Here is a 27,988-nt window from a genome sequence, read left to right as displayed (position 1 = left end):
AACAGGGACACCTGACGAGGAGCGGACATCTTGACCTGCTCTATCCTGGGCACCGCTGAGACACGTGATGCTATTTTACCCACTGGGTCTCGATACTGCCATTAAGTACTCCTCTTCAACGGTCTGGAGTGATACACCTGGCGCACTTATCTCCTTCGGTCACACGGAAATTAATAGTCTTCCATTTTCCGGTTGGATCTTCGGGCTGGGATCGAGACGGTGTCCTGGTGCGGGCTTGGCCTACAGTTGACGGGTCTTGGTGGGCTCCTGGTGTGCCCTTGGAGATCACTGGAAGACGTCTTGCGTTTTATCCGTTCAGCCGCGACTTTGTTCGACTACCACCTGACGCCTTATTGTCTAGGGATCACTGGGTGTCCATAGTCTTCCTGCTGGTGTCCTGTGTCGGGTGGGGACCGTCGCTCACCTCACCGGGAGACTCTGCGGCTCACCAAACATCTGCTTAATTGTGCTTATTTAATAATAATAATAATAATTTGCCACAAGTTGCAGTAGATTTCCTGGGGCAGGCGACGAGTACAGAGGCGCGAGGCATGCGACGTGTGCTGCTCCTATTATCAGCAACAGTAGCAGGGACGGCTGTACATATTGTCATATCATGTTCAGGTACAGTAAACCTAATTGTAGAATAAATACTCTACAGAATTGTAACAGTACTGTATACAATAGTTGATAGTCATTTACGGATTAATATTATCTTCCAGAACGTTTAATGGACTGTGGGGGAAAACACAGGATGCACTGAGTGCCATATTAGAGAAGGATCAAGAACTTCAAGGAACATTTCATCATGAGGTAAGATTGTTTACTGTCAATATGTTGCATTATGAAAATTGTTATGCTCTAGATCAATACCTTGAACAAGTTTACCATTCATCGCTGAATTGGAGTGATTTACGCTCCAATGGGCCACTGGGGCCACAGATTGAGTTTTATAAATGTCGTCGTGGTTACCTTAACTGGACTCACACCATCTATAGTGTCAGCCCATCCTCCTAAAATGATAGCACTGATAGCAACTATTTGGTCCAAACGTACCAATATATACTGTTGGATCCCCCAAAGTAACATTCTTGTACTGTTAATTTTGTAAAGGCCAAAAATCTAAAACTCATACTTAAACATTACTTGGCATAGTATATCACAAGTTAGGTTAGGTTCTTTAGGTGCGTTTCCAGATTCCTATAATGCCATTAATTTGGGCTAATCAATAATACAAAACTTGAACTTTTTTGTTTGGTCTAACAGTACACATTGATGCATTTCACCAAATGGGTGCTAAGTACTGTCATTTTAGGAGGACGGGTTGCGATATTAATGTGGCTGATTGTTTTTTATGATGTGACTGCGATCAATTGTATTAATTTTTGTAGTGTTCAATTTTAGTTAGTTGCACGTCCGTACGGTGTTGTCTTGCATTGGATTGTACTATGTTGTAATGGATTGTATTGTGGTACACCGTGTTATAGCTGGTTATAGTGTTAACATGAGTTGCGTTGTGTTATATTGCATTGTACTGTATTGATACTGTGTGTTAAATAGTTAGCTGTATTACTGTGTTAGTTGTATTGGTATTATAGCTTGTATGTTAGACTGTATTGGTATTATAGCCTGTATTATTAGACTGTATTGGTATTATAGCTTTTATGTTAGACTGTATTTGTATTATAGCTTGAATGTTAAGACTGTATTGGTATAATAGTTTGTTAGACTGTATTGTATTGTACTACAATTTTCAGTCTTTTGTGAAAATGTACAGTATTACATTGTATAGTATTATTATAGCGTGTGTTGTACCGATTTGTAGTTTTGCATTACATTATTTTATCTTTCCGCAAATTATTATATCATCCGAAAATTTAGTGATGTTTATTTTTATTTATTTATTTATTTATATATATATATATATACAAGAAGGTACATTGGGATTGTGAGGATACATAATATAGTAATTACAATCTTGTAAAGCCACTAGTATGCTCAGCGTTTCGGGCAGAAATGTGGTTTCCAGCCATATCATCAATGTCATTGATGAGAGTAAAACATATTTTAGTGGGACTTCGCTGGCAACATTACTTCAGTCAGATTTCTGTTTTAGGACGATTCTTTGTTGTTTGTGTTTCAGTCATTATTGTGGCTATTTCAACTGTGTGCCAGTGATTGCATTTGTTTTAATTAATATTCCAGGTCAGCCTCTCGTCTGAATAGGTACATAGGTACAGTAATACAGCAGTAAATAGGTACCTGGGAGTTAGACAGCTGCTACGGGCTGCTTCCTGGGGATGTGTAACAAAAAGGAGGCCTGGTCGAGGACCGGGCCGCGGGGACGTTAAGCCCCGAAATCATCTCAAGATAAACTCGAGATAACCTCAAAAGATCCTCTATCTGTAGTCTTGGAAACGTCTATATACAGTTCAAGTTCAAGTAAGTTTATTGGGAAAATAAAATACATCCCAAAAAAGGATTGAATAGTTTAGGCTATTTCTTCCCTTCTCAATTTCAAGTCCCTCGAGGGGCTCACAAATCTATACAGTACACAAATAATAATCATAAAGTACATTTCAAATACATTTACATTAATTCACTGGTCATCACATAGTACATATTACAAAATATGTTACAAGAATTTTAGTATTACACTCTTGGCGCAAAGTGTTTGAACCTCCTATTAATTCTCTCAATCATACCATCGTCACAAGCAATTTACAGTTTAATACAGTGATCTAACCTGTGAGCGAGCCGATTATGTATACTGTACAAATCAACAAGGGCCGTGATGAGGATTCGAACCTGCGTCCGGGAGCATCCCAAACACTGCCTTAATCGATTGAGACGTAATATATACTGTACATTCCCATCCTCTAATTGAAATCTCTTCAGCTGTATAGTTGAATACGGTTTGTATAGTTAGATATACGGGTTGTAAAGTTAAATATAGTTTGTATAGTTATACATATATATGGTATGTACAATTCCATCATGTTTGTATAGTTAGAGATAAGGGTTGTATAGTTAAATGTAGTTTAGTTGTATATATATGGTGTGTACAATTCCATACGGTTTGTATAGTTAGATACTCATACTGTATCCAACTGTACAAATTGCATCCAATCATATAACTGTATCCAACAATACAATTTTTATAATTACTAAATTAATTATTTGATTATACAGTTTGTACATATGGTTGGATACAGTTGTATGATTGGATGCAGTTTGTATAGTTGAATACAGTTTTTATAGTTGGATACATTTTGTATAGTTGGACATGGTTTCTATAGTTTGTATAGTTGGATAAGGTTTGCATAGTTGAATGCGTGTTGGATTATTGTGTTGTGTTGTATTTTTTCATTCGTATTTTATTGTTATAGTGCGCTGTATTGTATTGGGTTGTATTCAGTTTTAATTTATGTTTTATTGTTCTGTATTGTGTATTGTATTATGCTGTACTGTATTTTGTTGTTATATTGTAGTATACTGTATATCATTGTGTTGTAGTGTGTTGTATAACATTGCATTGTATTATGCTATACTGTATTTTATGTTATATTGTAATGTGCTGTACAGCATTGTATTGTATTAAAATGTATTGTTATGTAGTGCAATATTGCACTGTGTTATTTCATGCTTTTGTATTGTTTTATGTAGAATTGCCATTCTGTTTCGTAATGATTCCTCCGACGTGTAGAAATTTTTTAGGAATGTAGTATACAATATAGTAGATAAGTAGGTCTCTTTGCACCTTCAACTGCCAGCATGTGTGTGCTTGCTCATTCCCACAAGTTCCAACAAAAGGGATAAACAGGAACGTATTACCCTTCGTTGCTTAATTAGTGCTTAATCAGCGTTCAGGATGTCTTCAACTAATTCCTGTGACATGCTCGTTTGTTCTAAGACTTTATTAAGCACTGCAGCTCAGCTCTCCCGTTACAGGGAGCTGCTGAGTCATCTATGTTAATTCAATATAACAAATTGTGTGCCTCATTATTAATTTATTGTGGCAGCACGATATAATTGTAAATTTAAATTTCGTTTATTTTCAATCTTGCATGGTTCTTCTTCCCCAGGAGGTAAGTTCATAGGAAACAAATCGACTCACGGGATTGATATAGTAAATGGAATTCTTCTGTTACATACTACTCGATCTTCCCTATGTTTGTGTTATATATATAGTTCTTGTTATAATTAATGCAGAACTTCATTATTTTATTGTAATGCCATTATAAATAGTCTCTGGTAAGTGTAATAGCATGTTTCACATTCAATTCTTTGATCCTGCTTTTAACTAGATAGAGTAAGTTTAACTACATAGACTGTCTTTGGGCAGCCCATCATTATTAACAAAGTGTTCACTCCATGCACCCAATAAACCATCCCCTTCCCTTGTTTGTGAATGACAATTTCTTTACACGCCACTCACAACTGATGTTCAAACATTTCTCGAATATTGCTTCCCTGTTTATATTTGATAGTTTATTGTGCACCCTATATTCTTCTTGTGAGCGATTGTTTATTGTGCACCCTATATTCTTCTTGTGAGCGATTGTTTATTGTGCACCATACTCATTCTCTGAGCGGTAGTTTATTGTGAACTATACACTCATCTTTTGAGCGGTTGTTTATTGTGCACCCTATACGCATCAGGTGAGCTGTAGTTTATTGTTTATCACATACTCATCCTGTGAGTACTGTATTGTTCATCACATACTCATCTTGTGAGTATTGTTCATCACATACTCATCCTGTGAGTATTGTTCATCACATACTCATCCTGTGAGCGGCAGTTTATAAAAAAAATTTATATTAACAATCTTATGTACAATTTGAATTTCATTATATAATGGGTGATGACAACTATTGTGTGAACTGTAACTATTATGTTTAATAGTGAAGCACTGATTATAGTAATTAGATAACACTAAAAATTATTTCAAAATTGGATATTAGAGTTATTTAATTATTGCTATTTACATGTAGTATTATATGAAGTTTGAATTATATTTTCAAAGATCATCATTTGTTTACATATTTTGCTTTGCTCACTAGAATACAAATTTATACACAAGGCCACGATTTCAGGTAATTCATTATTATCAATAATGTACGGTATACAGGGTCGAGTAGGTCATGGCCTAGGGCCCACCAGCACCAGGAGACCCACCAGCACCAAGGGGCCCACCAGCATCAAGAGGCCCACCAACACTAGGGGAGTCACCAGCACCAGGAAGCCCACCAGCACCAGGGGCCCGCCAGCACCAGGAGGCCCACCAACATCAAGGGGGCCCACCAGCACCAGGAGGCCTACCAGCATCAAGGAGCCCACCAACACTAGGGGACCCACCAGCACCACAATGAGACAAATATCAAATAATACTTGGAGTAATCAGTGACTTTGTAAAATTGGCGATTTTTTCCTGTGTAATTCCTGTACTGCAAACGTTGTCGTACGGGTTTCCAACGTTTCGTATGGCGTTTAACATTTAGCTGTTTTGGCCTGTGGGCCCGAAAACAGTTAGGCTAAACTTTAGCCTTTGAAAAGTCACACTGACCAGAGGGTGGGGCCCATTAACCTGCTTTGGCCTTGGTCCTAAGAAAGTTAGATCCGGCCTTAACGGTGTACTTAGATCTAACTCAAAATGGTAAAATTTTAACGGCCTTAGATGTAATACTCTATTGTGTGACCATGTCTTTGTCCAAGCATTTTACATTTCATGTGATCTAGTTCCAGATACAAAATGAACTGTCCGAAACACAAGTAGCCTAGTCGTATTCTAGTTATGACGGCATATACCTGCACTGATTTTGTTGCTCCGTGAGTCTTCTTTGATACATTTCATTATAAAAGACAGTGACTCTGATATTTAGTGTTTGTATTCTTAAAATTCGTCTGATATTGCCAATCATGGCCTTTTAAGATGTCGAGCAGTGTACATGTTGTTTAACGTGTATATACTACCTCTGCTATATGAAGTGTTTCAAGATTTATATTCATTGTGCAAAACCCGTTGAAGAAAGCTTTGGCTTTCCTTTTCTGAGGCAATTTGCTTATTCACTTAAGAAATTGCTTCGTAAACCCTAAGCTCATCTTGGGATTCATAATAGTAATACTCCCTTGTGCCTCATTAAACTTCTTATAATGTCAGTGACGAAATAATATTATACTCATGCATTTATGTATAATGTATAGTATTTTATACAGTATCATTCGAAACTAAAGTTGTTTATTTGGTTGAGGAACAGTTCAATATGCAGGTAACACATTGTGAGCAGGCGTGACAATTAACTGCCTGCTAACCAATGTATAACTGTTCGCCACTATTGACCCAGCAGTAGTTGTAAAGTGATTAGTACTTGGGTCGTGTTCCAGGGCAAAACTAGTTGGTTAAGGAATTAGAATAGCTATAAGAAGAGAAATATGCTTTTTAGAATCACAAGTCGTCTTCTCTCGTACCCACCTGTGAAAAAATAGCTTTCTTGCAGACACATTGATAGTTATTATGACAAGAAATAATAGTGTAAATGGTTCCTGTAAAACCCATTAACATCCTTAAAATACACTTAAGGATACTTAAGTGTATCTTACACTTAAAATACACGTAAATAAGTTAATTCGCGTAATGGTTCTTATTATAAGTTTTAACATGATTGTTGCTTAGATCCCAACGAGAGTAATACCTTAAACAATATTGTTTGTATGATGTACAATGAAAGTAATATTATAAAACAGTTTTGGTTCGTGTTATACTTTCTACAATATTTCATTAATAATGTGAAAACGGACTGTGTATTTCATTGTGTTGTCTTGTATTGCACTGCATTGTTATGTGTTTCATTATACATTGCACTAAATAGGGACGTATTTATTACTCGGTACATTATACTGCACTGATTGATTCGCGTTGTGTTGGACTGTCTGCCCTCGCCAGCAACGGGCTGAGGTGGCTACCAAGATGCGCCGCGTGTACGTCCAGTATCTGAGCGCCGCCCGCCAGATCGACGCCTGCTACGACCTCCTGCTCCACCCACAGAAGCGCCTGCTGCTGCGTCGCTTGCTGGACGCCACCATCGGCAGAATCGTTGAGCTGAAGGTGAGGAGGGGCGAGGGGTACATGCCTGGAAGCTAGACGCTATACCTGCTCATGGGCAATTCATGCCCGTGCCACTTCTTGGGTGGCTTAATCTTCATCAATCAATCGCTATACCTGCATAGTGTTTTATAAAATACATATGACATGAAGCAAATTGGCGGGTACTATGTTAGACAAGTACTGGTGAGTAAATACATTCACAAACAAATACATCCCAAACACAGAACGCCTATACAATGTTTTGACAGCAACTTGGTCTGATCCTAATGTCTCCATGTAGTGGATAACATACGGTACTGTAATTTGAAATATACAGCTCGCTTGTTTCGAAATATGGTGGTTGGTATGCTAGGTAGTCACGTAGCCTTATGCAGTGCCAGAGTTCGTACCCAACAATGGCTTTTGATTTATCTTAAGACCACTTTCGAGAAATTTCCTGCCCTCACATAATAGTTTGAGACCATTCTATCCTGGATTGATTTACGTTATGGTTGCCATATGTCCGTGTTTTCCAGGACGGCCTGGATTTAGGTGTAAAAATTTGCGTCCAGGAAGACTAAAAAATTCTCCAAAAGTCCGGAATTTCAGCTTCCATCACTCAAAATTTGTTCTATATATATATATATATATATATATATATATATATATATATATATATATATATATATATATATATATATATATATATGTCGTACCTAGTAGCCAGAACTCACTTTTTGGCCTACTATTCAAGGCCCGATTTGCCTAATAAGCCAAGTTTTCCTGAATTAATATATTTTTTCTAATTTTTTTCTTATGAAATGATAAAGCTACCCATTTCATTATGTATGAGGTCAATTTTTTTTTATTGGAGTTAAAATTAACGTAGATATATGACCGAACCTAACCAACCCTACCTAACCTAACCTAACCTAACCTAACCTATCTTTATAGGTTAGGTTTGGTTAGGTAGCCGAAAAAGTTAGGTTAGGTTAGGTTAGGTAGGTTAGGTAGTCGAAAAACAATTAATTCATGAAAACTTGGCTTATTAGGCAAATCGGGCCTTGAATAGTAGGCCAAAAAGTGAGTTCTGGCTACTAGGTACGACATATATATATATATATATATATATATATATATATATATATATATATATATATATATATATATATATATATATATATATATATATCATGATGAAGTAATTTTCTGAAACATCTGTGGCCAAAATTGTCACGAGTGCTGTCGGGTATTAGGTTAAAAGTTAGACTTTCAAATAATTTTGCAGTCTGATGATGGCAGAGTGTTCACGGGTGAGCAGTATTGATGCACATGTAGAAGTAGAGGGAGGCAAGGAGCATACAATGGTGACTAAAGTTAACCTCTCACCCCCGTTCCTCCTGCAGCACGAGCTGGTGGCTCTGGAGCTGAGTGATGTACATCACTGTGACGACGTCATGGTCGAGCTCAACCTCACGCCCCACGACCTCATCGTCCCCATCCCCACCTACATCAGGAGGGAGAGGCTACCTATCATCACGGAGGTCAGTGGACAGTGTGAATGAGAAGCTATCCCATCATCACAGAGGTCAGTAATTAAGCGAAGGAGAGGCTATATCCATCCCTAAAGAAGTTGGCAATTGGGTGAAATCATACACATATATTGATACTTGGAGCCTTTAATGTTTTACACAGTCACAACCAGACAAGGGATAAGCGAAAGAATGTCACTAGTCACAATACGTACATTGCTAAGTACGTATAACCCCAAACAGGGAACGAAAGGCACTGATACTCCAGTTGCTTGCACGGGAAGTGAGACGAACTGCCTGTTCTCCATGAGTTGTAGGGTCATCTCTTCAAGTCATGGTGTTATGTGAGGCTGGGGCAGTAGCTGCATGTGACACTGCAAGCCTAAGAGAACTAAGGTTCGTGGAGGAAACTCACGAGGCTCAGGAAACGTAGTCTCACAGCTCTAGAGGATAGAAGGAACTGAGGGGACGTAGTCACTACATACAAGATACTGATGGAATAGACAAGAACAGCCATTTTAAAGTGAGAGGAAATTTGGACAAGATGACGTAGGTGGAAGCTGGAAGGGCAAATGTGTTAAAACTCGTACTATACACGGGCGGCCAACAAATTAAAAACAAAAATAAATCGTGCAAGCAAGCCCACACCATTCACAAAATAACTCGAACATCAGTAGCTAAAAAAACAAAACCGCATCAGGTACAACAAGGCTATAATAGGTGGCGCCTAAAGGGCTAGACATCACGCCACTAGTCAGTTTCAGGTAAGTCGTCTGCTGTACTTAATGTGATAAAGCTCACAAACTTTGCTTATACTTAAGCTACTTATTTTTCACAGAGGAATATCTTGATAGACGACTGTCTGCGTCGTGCTGGGCTGGAGGCTGTGTCTGAGGACGAGGCGTCACCCTTGACGGTGTCCGAAGCTATACTCCTGCTACAGAAGCATGAGCGGGCCAAGCAGGGCCGAGCCAAGGCCGAACATCGTCGCGACCTGCTTGCCAGACAGGTACTCACATAGTTGTACTTATGAAGGAGCCTGTGGTAAAATCCTAATTAATGTGATCAAATATCGGTTAAATAAGGATACATGATTCCTAGTATTAAAAATCAAACTGACCTACCAGTTTAGATCAAGAGTTGAATTGCTGATTATTTTTTAGCGCAGGTACTCCAGCATGATAATGGTGACTACTTCAGCAACAAGTTGAAATCACGAGAAACGTTGAATTTAACTTAACCAAATAGTTAAGTTTGTCCGACTTGTATACTACATAGCCTTCCCGGCTTGGTGCCTTCTTTTGATAATTACTTACTTGTCCGACATGTACGTGTCCCATGCACGAGCGAAACCAAGGACATGTAGAGCGTAGTGTTTGTTAGAGTGTACTTGTCTCCTGCAGGAGCGAGATCGAGGGCGTGGCCGGCAGCAGGTGTCCGTGGAGGTGGCTGTGGTGCGCCTCCAGGCCGTCACCCGCGGCATGCTAGCAAGGCGCAAAGTGGCTCAGATGCGCTTACAAGAGGAGCTCTTCTTAGGTCTGGTGGGTACTGGCCTTTTCGCGCGCCTTGATGTATGTCTTCAGTTTGATCATATATGTTAGAATTGCGGATTTTTATCTAAGCTGCTACAGCTTATGACGACAACAATTTTTTTTAATTATTATTCTCTCACGCGTATTTTATACAACGTCAGATTTTAACGGGAGGATGAGAAAAGTATCGATTCCTCATTTATAATCAGTTATTCAACTCTCGAGTGTGACAAGGCGATGTTCCGGCAGCGTCCAGACCCGACATTGGATCGCAGCTGGGATGAGAAGCTCCTGAAGGTCCACGAGGTCAGGTACGCAGTCCAGGAAGAGAGAAAGGACGAGCTCGATGATCTTCAGAAGCGCATACAAACCAAGATTGTGTATGAGGAGGGCACCCACCTCCTCACCTCCCTGGAGGACAAGATACGTGAATGGATCTTCCAGAAGAAGTGAGCACCACCCGTGTGTTTGTGGTAGCCGGCCGGGTTAGAGATGGTAGAAATCCCCACGGATCTTGTTAATGGATATTTTTTTGTTGGACGTTTGGGACTTCTTTTGTTGGAACTTTTTGTTGGGTGTTTAGCACTTTTTTTGTTGGGCTTTAGGCACTTTTTTGTTGGCCAATTGCCACTTTTTTGTTTAGCGTTTGCCATTTTCTTGCTGGGTGTTTGCCACTTTTTTGTTTGGCATTTGCCACTTTTTTGTTGGGCAAAAAAAAAAAATTTTTTTTGTTGGGCCCCCATCACCTATCATCTAATTCACCTAAGCGTTAGATGACTGTTATGAAGTGCATCACTTGGAGAATGTCAGTCATTGGCCTAAAATGAACCTTGGTAAGGGCAATAGAGCCCCATCTTCCCAGTCCCCAACACTCTGAAACCTCTTCACAACACTCTTTTTTTCCCTTGCACTCTCCTGCTGGCGACCTGGCCGGGCCTGCGATGTGGTACAGACATGAGACAGGCAAGTTCCCAGATCTGCCGGAGGAGGAGGAAGGCGGGTCCTCAGCCATCGTGGGAATGGCGCGCGTCGACGACGACACCGCCAGCGATGATGCCAGGTCTCTGGAGAAGAAGGTGCGTGGTTTTGTGTATATATATATATACAGTGGTTAACCAGTGTGTCGTGGGAATGATGGGATGTATAATTCTTAGTATGTGCGAGACATTTCCAGGAAGTTTATAAAGAGGCTTCAACTTTTGCACTGAAATTTATCTTTAAATAAAATTCCAACAAATGTATATTTCAAGGCAATATGTTATCTTCCTGTGTGTGTGTGTGTGTGTGTGTGTGTGTGTGTGTGTGTGTGTGTGTGTGTGTGTGTGTGTGGAAGCCGTAGTGGCGCCAAAGACAATAAGAGTGTTGTGTCGCCCCGCGCCACCAGGATACCAGCCAGCAGGGAGCCCGCCCAGACGTGAGACACCGCCAGTGTTGACACTCACCCGCCGTCACGCGCCGCACCTCTCACAGTTTTCCCTAATGCAACTTTTTTCCTCAATGCTGAATCATATTATTATTATTGTGCTTGTTTCCTTATCGCTTCTTCGTTATTTACTGAAAATATTGATTAAGAATAGGAAATATCTATTAAGAATAGAAATATCCATTAATAGAAATATCTATTAAGGATAGAAATATCTATTTAGAATAGAAAATATCTATTTAGAATAGAAAATATCTATTAAAAATAGAAAATATCTATTAAGAATAATACTGCATGGATGTTATTTTATGCTTTTTGTTCATTGATATTGGCATGTTTCTTGTCTTTTTTGCATTGCTCAATATTAAAAAGCATGCTTTTTAAAGTGTTTTTTAATGGTTCACATCAATAAATTGCATTTTTTTTAATTCATTCTATAATGTTGGAGAGCATAATTTTAAATTTATGCAGGTGTAAAGCATGACAATATTTGAGTTAATAAAAAAACACTTCAAGCATATAGGCCTATTAGAGGTCAAGAGGAGACACGCCCCAACCACTTGACCAGCAGGGGGGGGAGGGAGAACCACCAGGGGGGGTCGAATGAACTTGTGTTCATATCTCGTCCACACGTTGAACACTGTGAACCAAGGTAAGAATGCTTCAAGTTCATAATTACCCGCCGGGAAAAACGTGTACATATATGATAAATGTTTTTGTTAAACAATATATATATATATATATATATATATATATATATATATATATATATATATATATATATATATATATATATATATATATATGTGTGTGTGTTTTGACGATCCCTCCAGGTTATTAAAATAAGAGACTGTGAACGTCAGTGTAGAGTAGGGGCTCTTAATGGCATAATAGAGGCCTCGAGGCCTCATTGTTGCTGCCAGAAGGCACTTGTTCTAACTGCAGTGCCAATGACACTGTAGTTGAAGCACTGCTTGAGGCTCCAGTGTCACTGTGTTATCTTTGTGTGTGTGTTATCTATATCTAGCACACTATGCTAGCTCAGCAGTGTGCCTGTACCGTATCCATAACATTTATTACCACTATGGAGTGCAAGTTGAATGTTCATATTTTTTTTAAATTGTCAATGAAAAACATATATGGGACCTTGTGTACATACGTCTTGAATGTTTATGTTTTTATTCATAAGGTTGGTTTTGCTGTAATACGCTGACATTTATATATGGGCATACTATATACATAGGGTACAAATGTACTGCTAACACGACTGTTTTATTCCGTGTGTGCTAGAGCGAACGGGAGAGAGCGCGGGAGCAGGCCAAGCAAAAGAAAAAGAAGGAAGTAGAAGAGAAATCCATTGTGCTGAAACCCTCTTCCTTCGTCACAGACATCCAGGGCGCCTGCGACCAGTACCAGGGTAAGACCAGTACCCATTTCGATGACAGACAAAATAGCAGCGATGACTGTAAAGTTAAAACAATATTGGTAGCGTCATAAGAGTGGAGCATAAGCCTAGTGTCGTGGACAGATGTGTGGGCGGGCAAGGACATAGAGGCCAACCCGGAGGAGCACCCTGAGAAGGACATGATCGAGGCCGAGCAGAGGGCGAGAGTGGAGGTGGAGATACGACGCCAGGTTGACTACCTCATGCGACAGGAGATCCAGAGACTCAAGGAGGTACTGCTAACCTTCGTATTTGTTAGTAACCAGATTCACAAAACATATTACGTGTACAGTTACGAGATTCGTGTCTCGTATCTCGATCATGGCGGCTTAGGTGGTATTTACCAAACAGTTTACAAGCTCCGAGGCATTACGAGAGCGGCCTCAACCCAAGGTTAATATTGTTATTTCAACTTTTGTATCGCTTTGGAGCTCATAAGTCGCTGAGGTCCAGTATTGAGCGTTATCCCATAAAATGTCTACCTCAGTTCACTCATTATCTTAGGTGATGCCCGCAACGCTGCGCGTAATTACTGGACTAATAAATTATACAAATACTGTAAAAAATAACCCTTGTAATCTGATCCTTTGTATATCTCTTAATAATAATAATAATAAGAATAAGAATAATAATAACAATCATCATAATCATCATCTTCTTCATATTATTATTATTATTATTATTATTATTATTAGTAGTAGTAGTAGTAGTAGTAATAGTAGTAGTAGTTGACCAGACCACACACTAGAAGGTGAAGGGACGACGACGTTTCGGTCCGTCTACAGTAGTAGTAGTACTCAAAGTGATACAAATCTATAAAGTGTACACATACAAATTAGTTCTTGTGAATCCGGTCTGGTTGTTGGAGAAAATGTTGATAACCTCACTCAAGATTCGTACAAAACAAATCTCATTCTTCAAAAGTACTCAACAAAGACCTTGCTGCCTAAAGTCCACATTTCGGTCACTAAATGCGGACTTGAGTTCCAGAAAATGAAAAGCAAGGTGAACTTGTAGGCGTGTCATGTCTTCAGCCTGCTACCACGAGACGTGTCAAATCTAAATAATTATTTACTAATTTTGCAGGACGTAGAAGGTGAAAAGAGAGGAGCCAAGAAGAAAAAGAGAGTGAAAAAAGGTGGGAAGAAAGGAAGAAAACGGAAAGAGAAAGACCTGACGCCTGACAGAACTACAGAGTCACTCTTTGAGGAAATGGTCCTCAACGGTGAGTGGGGGGGGGGCGGGGGCTGCTAGCTGGTGCTAGTGGGTGGTGGGGGATGGTGCTAGTGGGTGGTGGGGGCTGGTGCTAGTGGGTGGTGGGGGCTGGTGCTAGTGGGTGGTTAGGGATGGTGGTAGTGGGTATCTACTAGTGCCACTAGTATGAGCTGCTGGCTGATACTAGTGGGAAGTGGGAGTTGTTGGCTAATGCTTTATATAATGAAAATAAAGCAGTATAGTAAAATGGTCAAATTGTAAATTTATACGTTAACTTAAATCCATGCACCTATTCTCTCATTATATCACCAATATAACAAGTGTCATCATTGGCGTTGATGTGAGTTTTGTTGTATTAACAGTCCTTTGCACACAGCAATATGGTGCTACCCTTCGTGAAGGAATACATAATGTAGATCAAGAGCTATCTATGATCTCATGTAATAGCCTCATCTCACAGGATGTTTAGTCATATATGGAGTCCGGAGACAACTTGACATGTGTGTGTAGTATGCACTAGCAAATTTTGGCTTCACCACGACAATATCTTATAATGTGATGTGCATGCTGACGCCAGTTTTCATTTGGGTTAGGTTAGGTTAGGGTAGGTTGAGTTTGTTTTGGTTAGGGGTAGGTTAGATTTGTTAAGATCACAGGTATGACGTAAGGGAGCACATACGTTTCTGAGGTGGTAGACTCTACTGGTGTGTTGTGTGTCAGGAATCATCAAGAAGGTGCCCGAGGTGCGACTTAGTCAGCTGTCCGGGGACATCAACCTGGTGGGGTGCGAGACGCTGGTCAACACCAGGTATCCTCAGCCTGCCTTCGGTGATATCAAGAATATACTCACTGAGTACGTCGTTCTCCCTCTAGGTATGTGTTTACCTCTTAGTCTTCTCTCAGGGACGTCCATACCTCCTCCGTGTTTTATGCATGCTCTTCATCCTACACCTACTTGTGCTTCATCCTACACCTGCGTCATGACCCAACTCTCACACTTGCATGCTCCTCAGAATGCTAGGTTACCGCGGAGCAACATGAATGTTGCAGGATAATCCTAGGCGATGATGCCGTTGCAGGCGTGGCTGGGGTGCACGAGCAGACGCAGCTGGTGAGGAGCGTGCTGGTGTGTGGGCCTCGAGGCTGCGGCAAGACCAGCCTGGTTCACGCCCTCGCTTACGAAGCCGGGGCCACTCTCATGGACCTCACGGCCACCAACATCGTCGGCCGCTACCCTGGCAGGGCCGGCCTCAACATGCTCACACATCTGGTTATGAAGGTAACACCTGGCCACGAAGGTAACACACCTGGCCACGAAGGTAACACACCTGGCCACGAAGGTAACACACCTGGCCACACAGTAAACGAGTTCAGACAAACCCGTCCTAAAAGCGCGCGCATCCTACGTATTCTCAGCTATCATTATTGGGCCCCCGAGGCATAGTAGTCGACGTCTTCCACTCGCTACCGAGGGACCCGGATTCAGTCCCTGGGCGGGACAAAACGAGTGGGCACGTTTCCCCCTTTACCCGATGCCTCTGTTCACCTAGCAGTAAATGGGTACCTGGAAGTTAGAGAATTGTTGTGGGTTGCATCCGGGGGAAGGTCGCTTTACCACGTGGGATTGTTTACAACGTGGGTATGTTTACCACGTGGGATTGTTTACAACGTGGGTATGTTTACCACGTGGGATTGTTTACAAAGTGGGTATGTTTACAACGTGGGGTCTGTTTACCACGTGGCTTTGTTTACCACTTATGTTTGATCACCACGAGGATTTTGTATTTACCACATATGTACGTTGACCACGTGGGTTTGTTTACTGCCTGGTTTTATTCACTGCGTATGTTTGTTTACCACTTTGAGGTGATATATTGATGATAATGGTGAAAAAAGTGATAGTGACAATAATAGTCATGGCGATGATGATAGTAATAGTGGTGATATTATTGGTGACAATGATGGTGTTGCTGCAGGTTGGTCGTCTGCTACAGCCCACACTCGTCATGATCGACGCTGCTGACAAAATGTTCATGAAGAAGGCGAGTACAACTTTATTTTTCCTAGCAACCCGTCTCAAGTTCAAGCATGCTTATTGAGACAAGAAAGAAATACATCTCAGAGGGATAGAGTAGCTTAGGCTATTTCTACCTCCCCTGCAACCCGTTTTCTTAATTTTTCTAGCAATACGTTAACTTTATTTTGCTAGCATCACGTTTTCTTTATTTGTCTAGCAATCCGTTTATCTTGGCTTTTCCTCCCTCTCTTATTTCTCTCTTATTCGCACACGTCCATCACGCTTTACCGTCGTTTCCTTCACGCTCACCATGTTATTGTCTGCTTCATTGTGTCCTTACAATCTTCTGGTTTCTCTTTTGCTCGCCTCTCTTCCAATCCTTTCCTCTCTTCCGTGTTTCATTTATTTTTATTTTTATTTCCGATCTGTTCCCCTTCTATAATTATTTTATCAACTCTTCTTTTATTTACTTTCCTCCACTCCTGTCTTCTCATCTTCCATGACTCCTCATTAACTTTTGCCCTGTCTCGTTTTCCTCCTCTCTCTCTCTTTCCTCTCTCGTCCTCCCTCTCATTCCCTTTTTCCTGTCTCTTCCTCCCTCTTTTTCCCCTTTCCCTGTTTCGTCCTCCCTCTCTTTTCCATTTTCTCCTTCCCACCCCAACCTTTCTCTTCCCGGTTGTTAACAACAGAACCGGTTGCCTGCTTCAGGTGCCGAAGACGGACAAATCAGACCCCCGGCGGCTGAAGAAGGAGATGCCGAGGATGCTGAAGAGTCTGGGCCCTGAGGACAGGATTGTATTCATAGGTATCACCAACGCTCCTTGGAACTGCGACGCCAAGGTCCGTATACCCTTGGCTTCTCTCATATACTCTACTTAATACCGTACTGCAAGTTCCAATATTTGAGAGAGAGAGAGAGAGAGAGAGAGAATGAATAGTGACACAGGTTGTGTTTTTCAGTCACTGTCGTCCGTGTACCAGAAGATGGTGTTGGTCCAGCGGCCCAGCTTCAGTGCCCGGGCAAACCTGTGGAGACACTTCATCACCCAGAATGGTGTCAGGGTAAACATTCACACCTGCTTATTACCTCTTACCTGACGTCTATCTATTTCTATAAATTTATCCCTATATATATATACTGTATATGCTCTTTACCTTAATATATATTTCCATTGTACTCGCTGCTTACGTGCATAACAGCATGGTTTAAATGCTAATTGTTATCATAATATTTTTGTTTCAACATTGGATTTAACTTTCCAGGTGACGCCTCACATCGATATCAGCGGGCTCGCCAGGATCAGTGACGGCTACACGTCAGGCCATATTTGTAGTGTGGTGAATCAGGTGAGTATGGTTGGTGTGAGGTGAGTATGGTTGGGGTGAGGTGAGTATGGTTGGGGTGAGGTGAGTATGGTTGGGGTGAGGTGAGTATGGTTGGGGTGAGGTGAGTATGGTTGGGGTGAGGTGAGTATGGTTGGGGTGAGGTGAGTATGGTTGGGGTGAGGTGAGTATGGTTGGGGTGAGGTGAGTATGGTTGGGGTGAGGTGAGTATGGTTGGGGTGAGGTGAGTATGGTTGGGGTGAGGTGAGTATGGTTGGGGTGAGGTGAGTATGGTTGGGGTGAGGTGAGTATGGTTGGGGTGAGGTGAGGTGCGTCTGGAGGTGGAGGGTTGGATTTACGTATTGTGAGGGGAGTCTGTCGGATGTGAGGAGTTTGGTAGTGGAGAGATGAACCTGGCTGATGAAGCCATTACCAGTACCAACAGCTGATATTGGAGATCTGTGGATGGATGGGGTCCTCGTGGTAATTGAACCTTGTTGTTGTTGTTTTTAAATTCAGCTACTGGGAACAAAAAGTTGCAAGTAGCACGGGCTATGGTGAGCCCGTAGTGGACTTACCTGGCACAAGAGCGGGGCTGTAACTCAGGAAATTGAACCGATTGATTGATGACGATTAATCCACCCAAGAGGTAGCACGGGCGTGAATAGCCCGAAAGTGGTAGATTTTTTTGTTAGTAAATATATATATAGTGTGTGCTGAGGTTGCATGTAATCGTCAGGCTGCTACCGCGGGGGAGGATACTTCTTGACTGTATTTATAAGGGTGTCCAGCTGCTGGACACCTTTTTTGACCAGAAGACTGGCAGTGTTGATTTGCTTCAGGGTTTTTACTGCAAGATTCAGGGACTCTTAAAGCTCTTCTAGGTCGTTGGTTGCTTCACATTCCAGGAGATAGTTAAGTAGTGGCTTTTCTGTGATTGTTTGGCAAAAGATGCATTCCCTCTGTCTGGGTTTACCAATCTCCCAGTTGCATCTGTAACCTAGACGTAGTCTACATACCCGAACTGTTATTTCCCTGTGGATTCCTTTTGGGATATTAAATCATTCTAACTTGGTGGCCTGAAGGTACAATATTGCAGAGGGCGAACCTTCTGCTACTCTCTGGACCCTGGCGGTGGTGAGTTATATATGATGGTTGTGGAGAGATGAGTCTGGCAGTGCTGAGCTTACCTATCATTATTTTACACTGCAACCCCAAAACGTGACACCATAGGAGGTGATCTTTCCTTAAGCAATCCCATAATCTCGTCATGACAGTCCCCCCCCACCCTCACCCCACATCCGCCCGTCATCCTGCAAAGTTTAATGAGGCTATCCCAAACGTCTGGTCTCCAGCCTTGGACAAAGAAACACAGAAACGGACATATAGACATCCTATTATATAGATTTATAAGTATGTCTGTAAAGGATGCACCAAAGTTCCTCTATATCTTCCGAAGCTGCCCTAATGTTTATATGCTGATGAGCTGTAATGGGTTGCATCATTGGGAATTTTCCTGAGAGTGTAATGACTGGTATGTAATGTCTAACTATATTGGTATTAATCTATATAGTTTGTTTTTATTTAAATGTAAGTTTGTTTTATTTTTGTCAATATTAATTTTTGTTTCATTTGCCAATGTTTGCAAATTGTAGAGTTGTGTGAGGGAATATTTAATATCCCGGTAGTACAGTCGGGTTCGTTCTCAAATCAATCGAGAATTCCTGGTTCGAATCCCAAGTGGCTTCCTATCATCTGATGCCCCTGTTCACCTAGTAGTAAGTCGGTAACCAGGGGTTAGTCAGCTTGTTGTGGTTGCATCCTGAGGAGGATCTGTAATTCGACCCTTGAGAGACCTCGATAAAAACCCGAGGTGTACCGTATGTTTGTAAAAAGTAGAGTTAAAGATTTCGAGTGACAATTCAGCGCACATTGTCGCGTGGCGGCGTCAGCTTCGCCCTCAGACGGGTTCCTGACGTGGCCGGTGGCGGGGTCCAGCCACCTCACTGCTGAGGGGTTGGCCTCAATCTTCTCACTCATTTGAGAAGGTACAAATAATTTGCCGAGTAGATAAATTTATTCCATGTTGTATTACGTTCTAATTTATGTTCTTATTTTTATTTTTTAATAAATAATGGAGGCACCTTGCTGATTTGAGTCAGGCAATTCAAGATACTGTAGTTTTGTCACCTAGTCTTGTTCCCTCTGTATCTGAAGTGTGTTTTTTCCCGTTTTCTAATTTTAACTAACGTAATTGTACTTGTAAAGTTAAAAGGATGGAATGAAACAAAATTATCCCATTCCCCTTACAAGGGCCACCCTCTTCAGTGGTCATCTAGGACTTTAATATGCTTAAATTGGCTTCCTATTCTGACAATGGAAGCCCAATAAGCTGGAGTTATGTCTTCAGGTGGTGACGGACCAGCGACTAGCCAAGCTGAAGAAGACGCCACTCAACTCACTCGAGTTCATCCTCCCTCTCAGCAAGATTGAACCCATCTATAGGTAAGTAGCACAAAAGCAGAACAAGGGAGTTATTGAGATTGTGTGAGAGAGATATTTGCAAAAGCAGCGGTCATTCTAAGGTTTCCCAACGTCAAACCTTAGTGCTTGCTCTCCTTCCCTGACAGGAGGAGAGCAAGCTTATAGCAGTCAACAATACACCATTGATATAGGTTGCCGCTTGTAGTAACATCTAAATTATCAGGACCACTTAAAAATTATTAAATCTGTAATCCTTAGTGCAGGGGAAGAGATAATTAAGTAGTCTCTGTGGCACAGGGGTAAGACACTCGCCCAATGCTTCGGGAGCACTTTGACTTGGGTTTGTGTCCTGGCCGGGGAGGATTGACCAGGTGTCAATCCTTAACTGTAGCCTCTGTTCACCCAGCAGTGAATGGGTACCTGGTTGTTAAACGATTTAGCCGGTCTTATTTTGGGGGGAAATTGGGATTAAGGACCTGCCCAAAATGCTGTGTGCTAGTGACTTTACAAGAATGTAAGCACTCGTGTACTGTATATATAAATACAAATAATAAAAAATAATTACAAAATAATTAATAATTTATACTTTAAAAATATTAAAAATGACTGGTCTCAAATCTGCACACACAAATACCACTACACAAGACCAGAAGGCATGACAGGATATGCAAAATAGCACCATTGAAAAGCAGAGGTGCAATAGGTAAGCAGAGAAAGAACTCTTATCAACATAAGGGCCCAAGAGTTTTCATCCTTCTCCCTTTGTGCATAAGGGCCATAACTGGCTATCCTCTTAGTCTTCAACCTTCAAAGAATACCTGATCAACCAGGCTGTGATTCACATGTCAGGCTGTGAGCAGCCATGTCCAACAGCCTGGTTGACAAGACCACCAACCAGGCCATGGGGATGTTGATCCTTGGAATCGTCGCAAAGTAAAGCAAGGTCGGGGTAGAGCTGCGGATGCTGATGTAGTTTCTAGAAGAGTACTCACTACACAGTGAGTACTCTTCACTCTGAGAGTGCATATATTTGTGTGTGTGTTTGAGTGAAAGAGCATGTATAATTACCTAAGTGTAGTTACAGGATGAGAACAATGGTTGTGGTTTCCTGTCTTCCCAGTATTGTCATATGACACTTTGAAACTATTAATATGGGTGTATGTATTAATGTGTCATTACAATATATTATGTGAATTGTGGCGAGATAATAGCATCTTGAGATTTAAACCTTTGCTCATCACATAAATTAAATATCTTTCTTAAAGCACAAACCACTTCATACAGGTCACTACAACTCCACCTGTTGCACTTTCAACTGGTAATTATTACCAACTTGTTGAAAAGTACTGTACAATAGTCTGTTATCAGCTCACAGTCTGGGTTCCCGGGTTTGATCCCCAGGAGGTTAAAAAAAAGTTTGGCACATTTCCTTTTATTCGATGCCTTCGTTCACCTGACAGTAAATAGTTACACAGAAGTTAAGCAACTGTATGGACTACATACTGGGTAAGGTCAATAGTTTGACCTAGGGGGGACCTTGCTTCAAGTACAGGCTTTCATTCTCCAGCAATGAGAATTATTATACTGTTCACTTGTGGTGGTGATTAGCATTTATTTATTTATTTATTTATTTATTTATTTATTTACAAGAAGGTACATTGGGTTTGTGAGAATACATAGCATTTCACAGCAAACATTTCACTTGCAAAACATCACATGTTGTGACAGTATGCTGCCACCCGCCAAACACACACCGAAACTACAACGTTGGAACAACGTTCGAACAAGTTTTAACACCTACTAACCAGTTATAACAACCAATGTAGCAAGTTGTAACAACGTTCTAATACGTCATAAACACGTTAAGCCAAGATGTAACAACTTTATTACAAGTTGTAACAAGCGGAAAATAGAGAGAGTTTCGGTTTGTGTTTCCAGGGTAAACATCACTTGCAGTGATGCGTTTCCAGAAAGTTGCTTAATGTGGTAACTTGTAACATCAACTGCACTTTTTACTTAATAACATAAGGAAGTTGTGGTGATAGGAGTGGTGTATCTCTGGCAGGGAGGAGGAGGAAGCAATGAAGGCGTGGTTCCTGAAGACCCCTATCATGAAGAAGAGAGCTAAGTACCTGGAGGAGGAACTGGAGGCCCAGGGACTGAAGGGCAAGGGTGCCAAGAAGCCAGAAGCTAAAAAACCTAAAGGCAAAAAAGGAAAAAAAAAGAAAAAGAAATAATTGCCTACTCAATGGAAGCTGTTAGTAATATAAAGTTGAAGTGGTCAACTTTCCTGTTCTGAAATATTCTGTATTTCCCAAGTTATTACTGAATTTGTGTACAAACAAGTTGCAGTTGTTGCAATAATGTTACTTATAAATCATAGAATGCTTCAAAAAATATGTTCACTGCATTGTCTTCCACCACCAACATTGTCAAAGATAGGAAAGATAATGTTCTAGTGCCACATATTTGCATGCATATATTAACAGTGTATAATTACTGGCAAGAGCATTACCAAAGCAGCCAGAGTAGCTTAAAGATATATTTTCAGATGATTTTCTACTGCAGAGTTTTTTGTCTTAAAGTAGTGACAGGTTTGTAGAATCTGAAGAATGATTAGGGAGTATTCACTCAAAAAGAAACCAGTCTTCAGACACAATGAAGTTGTTATTGATTTGGAGTTTGTGAAAGGACAAAATCTGAAGGAATCTAGTGTGTATTGAAAGTAGAGGATTATGTAATTGGCAGTGCTGTGGTTGAGGCCTGACCTGTTAGTCTCTCCTACAACATACCAGTCTCTCACAGGGTGTCTCATTCTTGCCTGGGATGCTTCAACACTACCAAGGATGTTCCCACTGCCTAGGATATCTTGGCACTGCCTGGGATATCCCAGCAATACCTTGGGTGTCCTGTCACTGTCCGGGGTGTTCCAATCCCACCTGACTAATGGCTTGTCACTTCTGCCCAGAATGTCTTAGACCCACCTAGTGTGTATCAGTCCTTCCCAAAGAGTTTTGACTCTGCCTGGGGTATCAATTCTGTACTGGGTGTCCTAGCCCTAACCAAGGTATCTCGGCACCACTTGGAAAGTCCCAGCATCCATACCTTGCCTGGTAAGGACAGGGAAGTAACCCCTCCATTACTTAAATGAATTCCATTTAAAAGTACAGTATTCATTTCTGACTAGTACTGTATACTACATATGTGCTGGAATCATCATTTGCATAATAAAAGAGCAGAATAATAATATTTTAGTTGTTACTTTATTCCTGACCATTATACAAATGTTTGTTTATGGTAATAAGAAGATTAAGAACAATCAATACATAGCTAAAAAATTATATACTAGTACAGTAATTGAAAAATTCAATCATGACTTAAATAGGTTGATATTAATGAATTTAATTATTACTCCTTTAATATATATTTTTTATTTGATTCTAGCATGGAAGAAAACAGACTACAGTATTTGCAAATTTTACAAAGAAAAACACAAAAGCCATTTTTATTTAATCTTGCTAAAAAAAAATGCAATGCTGTATACAGAATTAAGTATTATTTAGAATACAGAACATGTGTAATTTATTTTGATGCATAACAAGCTTAATAATTAACTATAAATTTAAATGCAAATAATTATTTGTTACCAAATATGAAAGTTGTATTAACTACTAGACATGTATACAAAAATAAATAATTAGAAAATTAAATTTTATAGAGCAGGTGTGTGGGTGGTGCACTGGAGCATCAACATACATCTATCTGATCAGGTGTGCCACACCACTGGCTAATATGTACACTGGACTTGGTAGGAAGGCTGCATCCCAGCCTTAATGTGTACCTTGCTCAGCGAGGAACTTCATCAAATGAACTTTTGACATTAAGGGAAAGAAAGTGGTAATTCAGCTGTGCAAATCTCTGGTACACCCTGTTAATACTTGGATAGAGTAGTCCTTAAGACCACCTAAAAAAACTGACATATCTGCTTTGGAAAAAGTTAAATGCACAGTATCATCAGGACAAATGAGAGAATCTTTTGACAAGTCATTGGCTTCCTGACCACTAGAAAGTTAGTGGTCCTTTGGTAAATTCAGGTAATAAAAATTATCCCAGAAAAAAGTCAACTCTTAAGCCAGCAACAGTTGAGGGCCACAGGACCAACAGCACTGTAAACCAGACAAGACGGGGCTGATCTCGTTGGAAACTTTAAAATGCTGAACAAATTGGAGGATATTAATCAAAACCACATCTTTAAAAGGTCCACTGTATCACAAGGGGTAACAGTTTCAAGCTTAACAAGCCACAGTATAGGACAGCAAACAAAGATGCTTTTTCACCCATAGGATTATTAACCCATGGAGTTGTCTACCCATTGAAGCCATAACTGTCAAGACATTATTTCAGTTTAAAATTCCATTAGTAAAAACTCTCAGTAGCCATTGACAAGCTGCTTGCTTGCTTGCTGTTCCTGCCAAGGCCACTAGAGATAGTGTCCCTCAGCTAAATTCAATGTGTACTTAGCAAGGCCTTGGCTTAGCAAGGATGCCACACACCTGTCCACATTGTGCCTGGCTCAGCAGTGATACCACACACCTAGCCTCAACATCTACCTGGCCCAGCAGGGATACCATACACCTGGCCTTAACATGTACCTGGTTCAGCAGGTGTGCCACACACCTGACCTCAACGCTGATAAGAGAACAGTGACGAAGTATTGTTTATGCTACCGAGTGCATAAATTAAACATTCTCAGTAACTACAGAACAGCATGATCCAGAATATTAAATAAGCTTAATTATCATTAAAGGATTAAGTACAACACCAAACAGTGTTCATCATATTTACAGACAAAGAAACAGTCTTATATATTAAGTTTTTCATTTTTGAGGGCCTTATAAAAATTATTTTGAACAGAAAATATTTAGATTTAATGTATGGCATGTTGGTGTATGAGGGGGGTCCTATGACATTTAACACCCGGCATGTTCTGCGGTGTGTGGCCGATGTGTGGGGTCAGTAGTTAAGCTGGTGGCCCACTACCTGGCTGATACAGGTGGGCTTATTAACCAGCAGCCACAGGAGGCCCACTACCTAGAAGCCACAAGTGGCTCACTACTCAGTAGCCATTGGTAGCCCACTGTTCAGCAGTCATGTGTGGCCCATTATCTGGGAGCCATAGGTGGCCCACTACCCGGCGACCACTGGTGGCTCAGTTCTCGACATTCATGGGCAAATAATTAGCTTTTCATCCTAGTGAGGTTTTTCTAAAGTTATCCCATGTATTCATAGACAAGTGGAGTGTGCACGTGGTGCTTTATAATACATGGATGTATTGTATACCCATCAGTTTAGGAAAGGAGCCTATGACAAAGGATCATTTAGATCATTAAATGGTTATAAGGAAAAATGTACTGTATTGCAAAGTAGCAATACAGTGTGATACAGAGTATCACACTAACGTGACCACATCAATGAGAAAAATCAGTATTTTACGGATTTTCTCACACTAACACATGCGGTCACTGTGTATTGAAAGAGGAGCATCAGTGGTAAAACATTTCTAGATAAATAGCCAGAGTTCATAGCGAGATTGTGTGAAAATTCTGGTCCAGCTTCAGTGGAAGCCTCGGGAAACATTCGTGTGTTCAGAAGAACTCCAGGTTGCATTCCCTATACCATGTCATAGCTTAGTTGTCTCGAGTGTGTGCCTGGGAACACCCAGCACATAGGTTCAAATCCTCATCACAGTTCCTAATGATTTTCTCATTTCCATTATTATTATTTTATTATTATTACTTTTATTATTATTATTATTGTTGTTATAAACGAATAACAATGTTGAAAAAATGAGAGGCAGTGAGAGGTTAGCATCACGCAGATTAAAAACGACAGTAATAATTACTAACCGGAAAACCTGTTTTATGGAGTAATAACTACAGTATGGAATAAAGAACTGAAGGAGCAGATGGGACTAATAACACATGTTTGTCATAATGTGTACAGAGAGATACTGTATTACAGTATACCCAGTACGTATATGCAAATATAAACATTGACATAAGTTTTTACCAAGATTTAAGACAGAAATTTGGAGAAGTAATGTGACAAATATTGAAGCTTAAGATTAAAAGCATGCTGGTTTAACTTGAGATAATGTGAAGAATATGATGAATTTGAGTTGGAGAATGGATAGTGTGCAACAGGGACAGTAGTGTGTAGCAGGGATGGTAGTGTGCAGCATGAATTGGATTGAGGTACATAAAAAATGAGGCATGAAGTGAGGAGATCCCTAAGAGGTGAGGCAGCAGGAAGGAAAGTGAGAATTTCATTTTCATGGGTCCTTCTTGTGGGAAGGCCCCATAAGAATTGTGCAAAATGAGCAGCACAACAAAAAAGCAGAAGAGGATCCATGTGGCGGCATCTCCCATAGGATACCCCATTAGTGGAAGGAACTATTGCTGTCGGAGTGGCAGCTCGGGAATGTGTTGGGTGGGCTGTGGCTCGGGGGGCAATGTAGGGTATGAGGGCTGGCCGCCATCATCAGATGACACAGGACGGAGTTTGATTTCTGTAGCTCTGAGTGAGTAGTCGCCCAACCAGAGCTCCCAAATAATGCCGCGGTAGTAGTCATTGTCTTTAGGGTCAATGTGGTACTCTCCATTCAGGTTACTCTCAAAACAACTATTGGAAAGAAAAAAATTAGGTACAGTATTCTGTAATTAAAATTGTATACAAGTTAATAAGTACATAAATGACATTGATAACATGTTATAACACTAGCCATGATCGCAAAGATTCAAATCCTTTTCCTACTGATATCTCACCACCCAAATAAGGATTCAAATCGTCTTTCTTTTGACATCCAATGACCTTGGCCGTATCAACCAGACAAAATCATGATTTCTATGAGCATGCCATTACTCTGATCCATAAGACCCTTCTTTGAGGTGTTTTAAGACCAAGTTAAACACCATCATGATTTTAAAACCAAGTTATTCACCATCATTTTAAGGAGCTACAAGAGCCTTGTATTTTAAAACTTGATAGTTTTTAATAATAAATATGATACAATGCATATGTTGTACTGATGTAAGGCAGTGCAGTTAAAATAAAAAAAAAATAAAATGTTTATTTAGGTAAGGTACATACATACAATAAATTTTTACAAAGATTGGTTGACTTATAGGTAGAGCTAGTACATACAATGCCTAAAGCCACTATTACGCAAAGCGTTTCGGGCACGATAAACTTAAATGATAAGCTTAATACTAATTGAGCATAATGAGTAGAATGAAAACAAGAAATGAAAACATAGATGAAAAAGCAGTACAAATACAATTATGTCGACAAACAGCCCTCTTTAAAGAAAAACAGACATTGGTTGACAATAGAAGGGTAGGGTAGGTTACAGGGAATTTATTAGCTATAGCTTCGTTTTTAACTTAAACTGGTTGAGAGAGGTACAGTCTTTAACATGGTTGGGAAGGTCATTCCACATTCTGGGCCCCTTGATTTGTAGAGCATTTCTAGTTTGATTAAGTCGTACTCTAGGAATATCAAAACTGTATTTATTTCTGGTGTGGTGCTCATGGGTTCTGTTACAACCTTCTATGAAGCTTTTGAGATCAGGATTGGCATTATAGTTTAGCGTTTTATATATGTATAATACACATGAGAGAATGTGCAGTGACTTAATGTCTAACATATTCAGAGATTTGAGTAGGGGTACCGAGTGATGTCTGGGACCAGAGTTGGATATTGTCCTAATAGCAGCTTTGTGTTGAGTAATTAGAGGACGTAAGTGATTTTGTGTAGTAGAGCCCCAAGCACAAATACCATAGTTGAGATATGGATAGATAAGGGAGTAATAGAGAGTCACCAGGGCAGGGCGTGGTACATAATATCTGATCTTAGAAAGAATGCCCTTAAGTTG

The 27,988-nt window shown here is 40.4% G+C and overlaps 2 protein-coding genes across 3 annotated transcripts in view; one reads left to right on the top strand and one right to left on the bottom strand.

Moving 5' to 3' along the window:
• Positions 1 to 23,304, top strand: LOC123747056 (IQ and AAA domain-containing protein 1-like). 2 transcript variants are annotated; one of them, XM_069317372.1, is made up of 20 exons: positions 1 to 624; positions 723 to 813; positions 6,945 to 7,106; positions 8,492 to 8,629; positions 9,456 to 9,626; positions 10,021 to 10,158; positions 10,399 to 10,598; positions 11,102 to 11,225; positions 11,534 to 11,563; positions 12,863 to 12,989; positions 13,101 to 13,249; positions 14,103 to 14,241; positions 14,952 to 15,104; positions 15,311 to 15,510; positions 16,208 to 16,273; positions 16,957 to 17,088; positions 17,209 to 17,310; positions 17,512 to 17,595; positions 19,982 to 20,076; positions 22,121 to 23,304. In XM_069317372.1, the coding sequence occupies exons 1-20, from the start codon at positions 617 to 619 to the stop codon at positions 22,290 to 22,292; spliced, it is 2,481 nt and encodes an 826-aa protein (XP_069173473.1). In that variant the 5' UTR covers positions 1 to 616; the 3' UTR covers positions 22,293 to 23,304. The 2 variants fall into 2 exon arrangements, with proteins under 2 accessions (XP_069173473.1, XP_045585000.1); XM_045729044.2 differs by lacking the exon at positions 11,534 to 11,563.
• Positions 23,297 to 27,988, bottom strand: part of LOC123747055 (uncharacterized) — a 74,145-nt gene continuing 69,453 nt past the window's right edge. Inside the window, 1 exon segment of the mRNA XM_045729040.2 lies at positions 23,297 to 26,736. Coding sequence (XP_045584996.2) covers positions 26,508 to 26,736 — 229 coding nt within the window. The 3' untranslated portion in view covers positions 23,297 to 26,507.

Source organism: Procambarus clarkii, chromosome 87 (genome assembly GCF_040958095.1).
Source record: "Procambarus clarkii isolate CNS0578487 chromosome 87, FALCON_Pclarkii_2.0, whole genome shotgun sequence".
In the NCBI taxonomy this organism is placed as follows: domain Eukaryota; kingdom Metazoa; phylum Arthropoda; class Malacostraca; order Decapoda; family Cambaridae; genus Procambarus; species Procambarus clarkii.
Note: the sequence above shows the minus strand (reverse complement) of the source record. Positions and strands in the feature narration are given on the sequence as shown.

What these genes read in the sequence shown, in the direction of transcription:
- LOC123747056 (XM_069317372.1), top strand. An exon ending in AGATCCAGAGACTCAAGGAG is followed by an intron (nt 13,250 to 14,102) that starts GTACTGCTAACC and finishes CTAATTTTGCAG; the next exon opens with GACGTAGAAGGTGAAAAGAG. An exon ending in CTTGGAACTGCGACGCCAAG is followed by an intron (nt 17,089 to 17,208) that starts GTCCGTATACCC and finishes TGTGTTTTTCAG; the next exon opens with TCACTGTCGTCCGTGTACCA.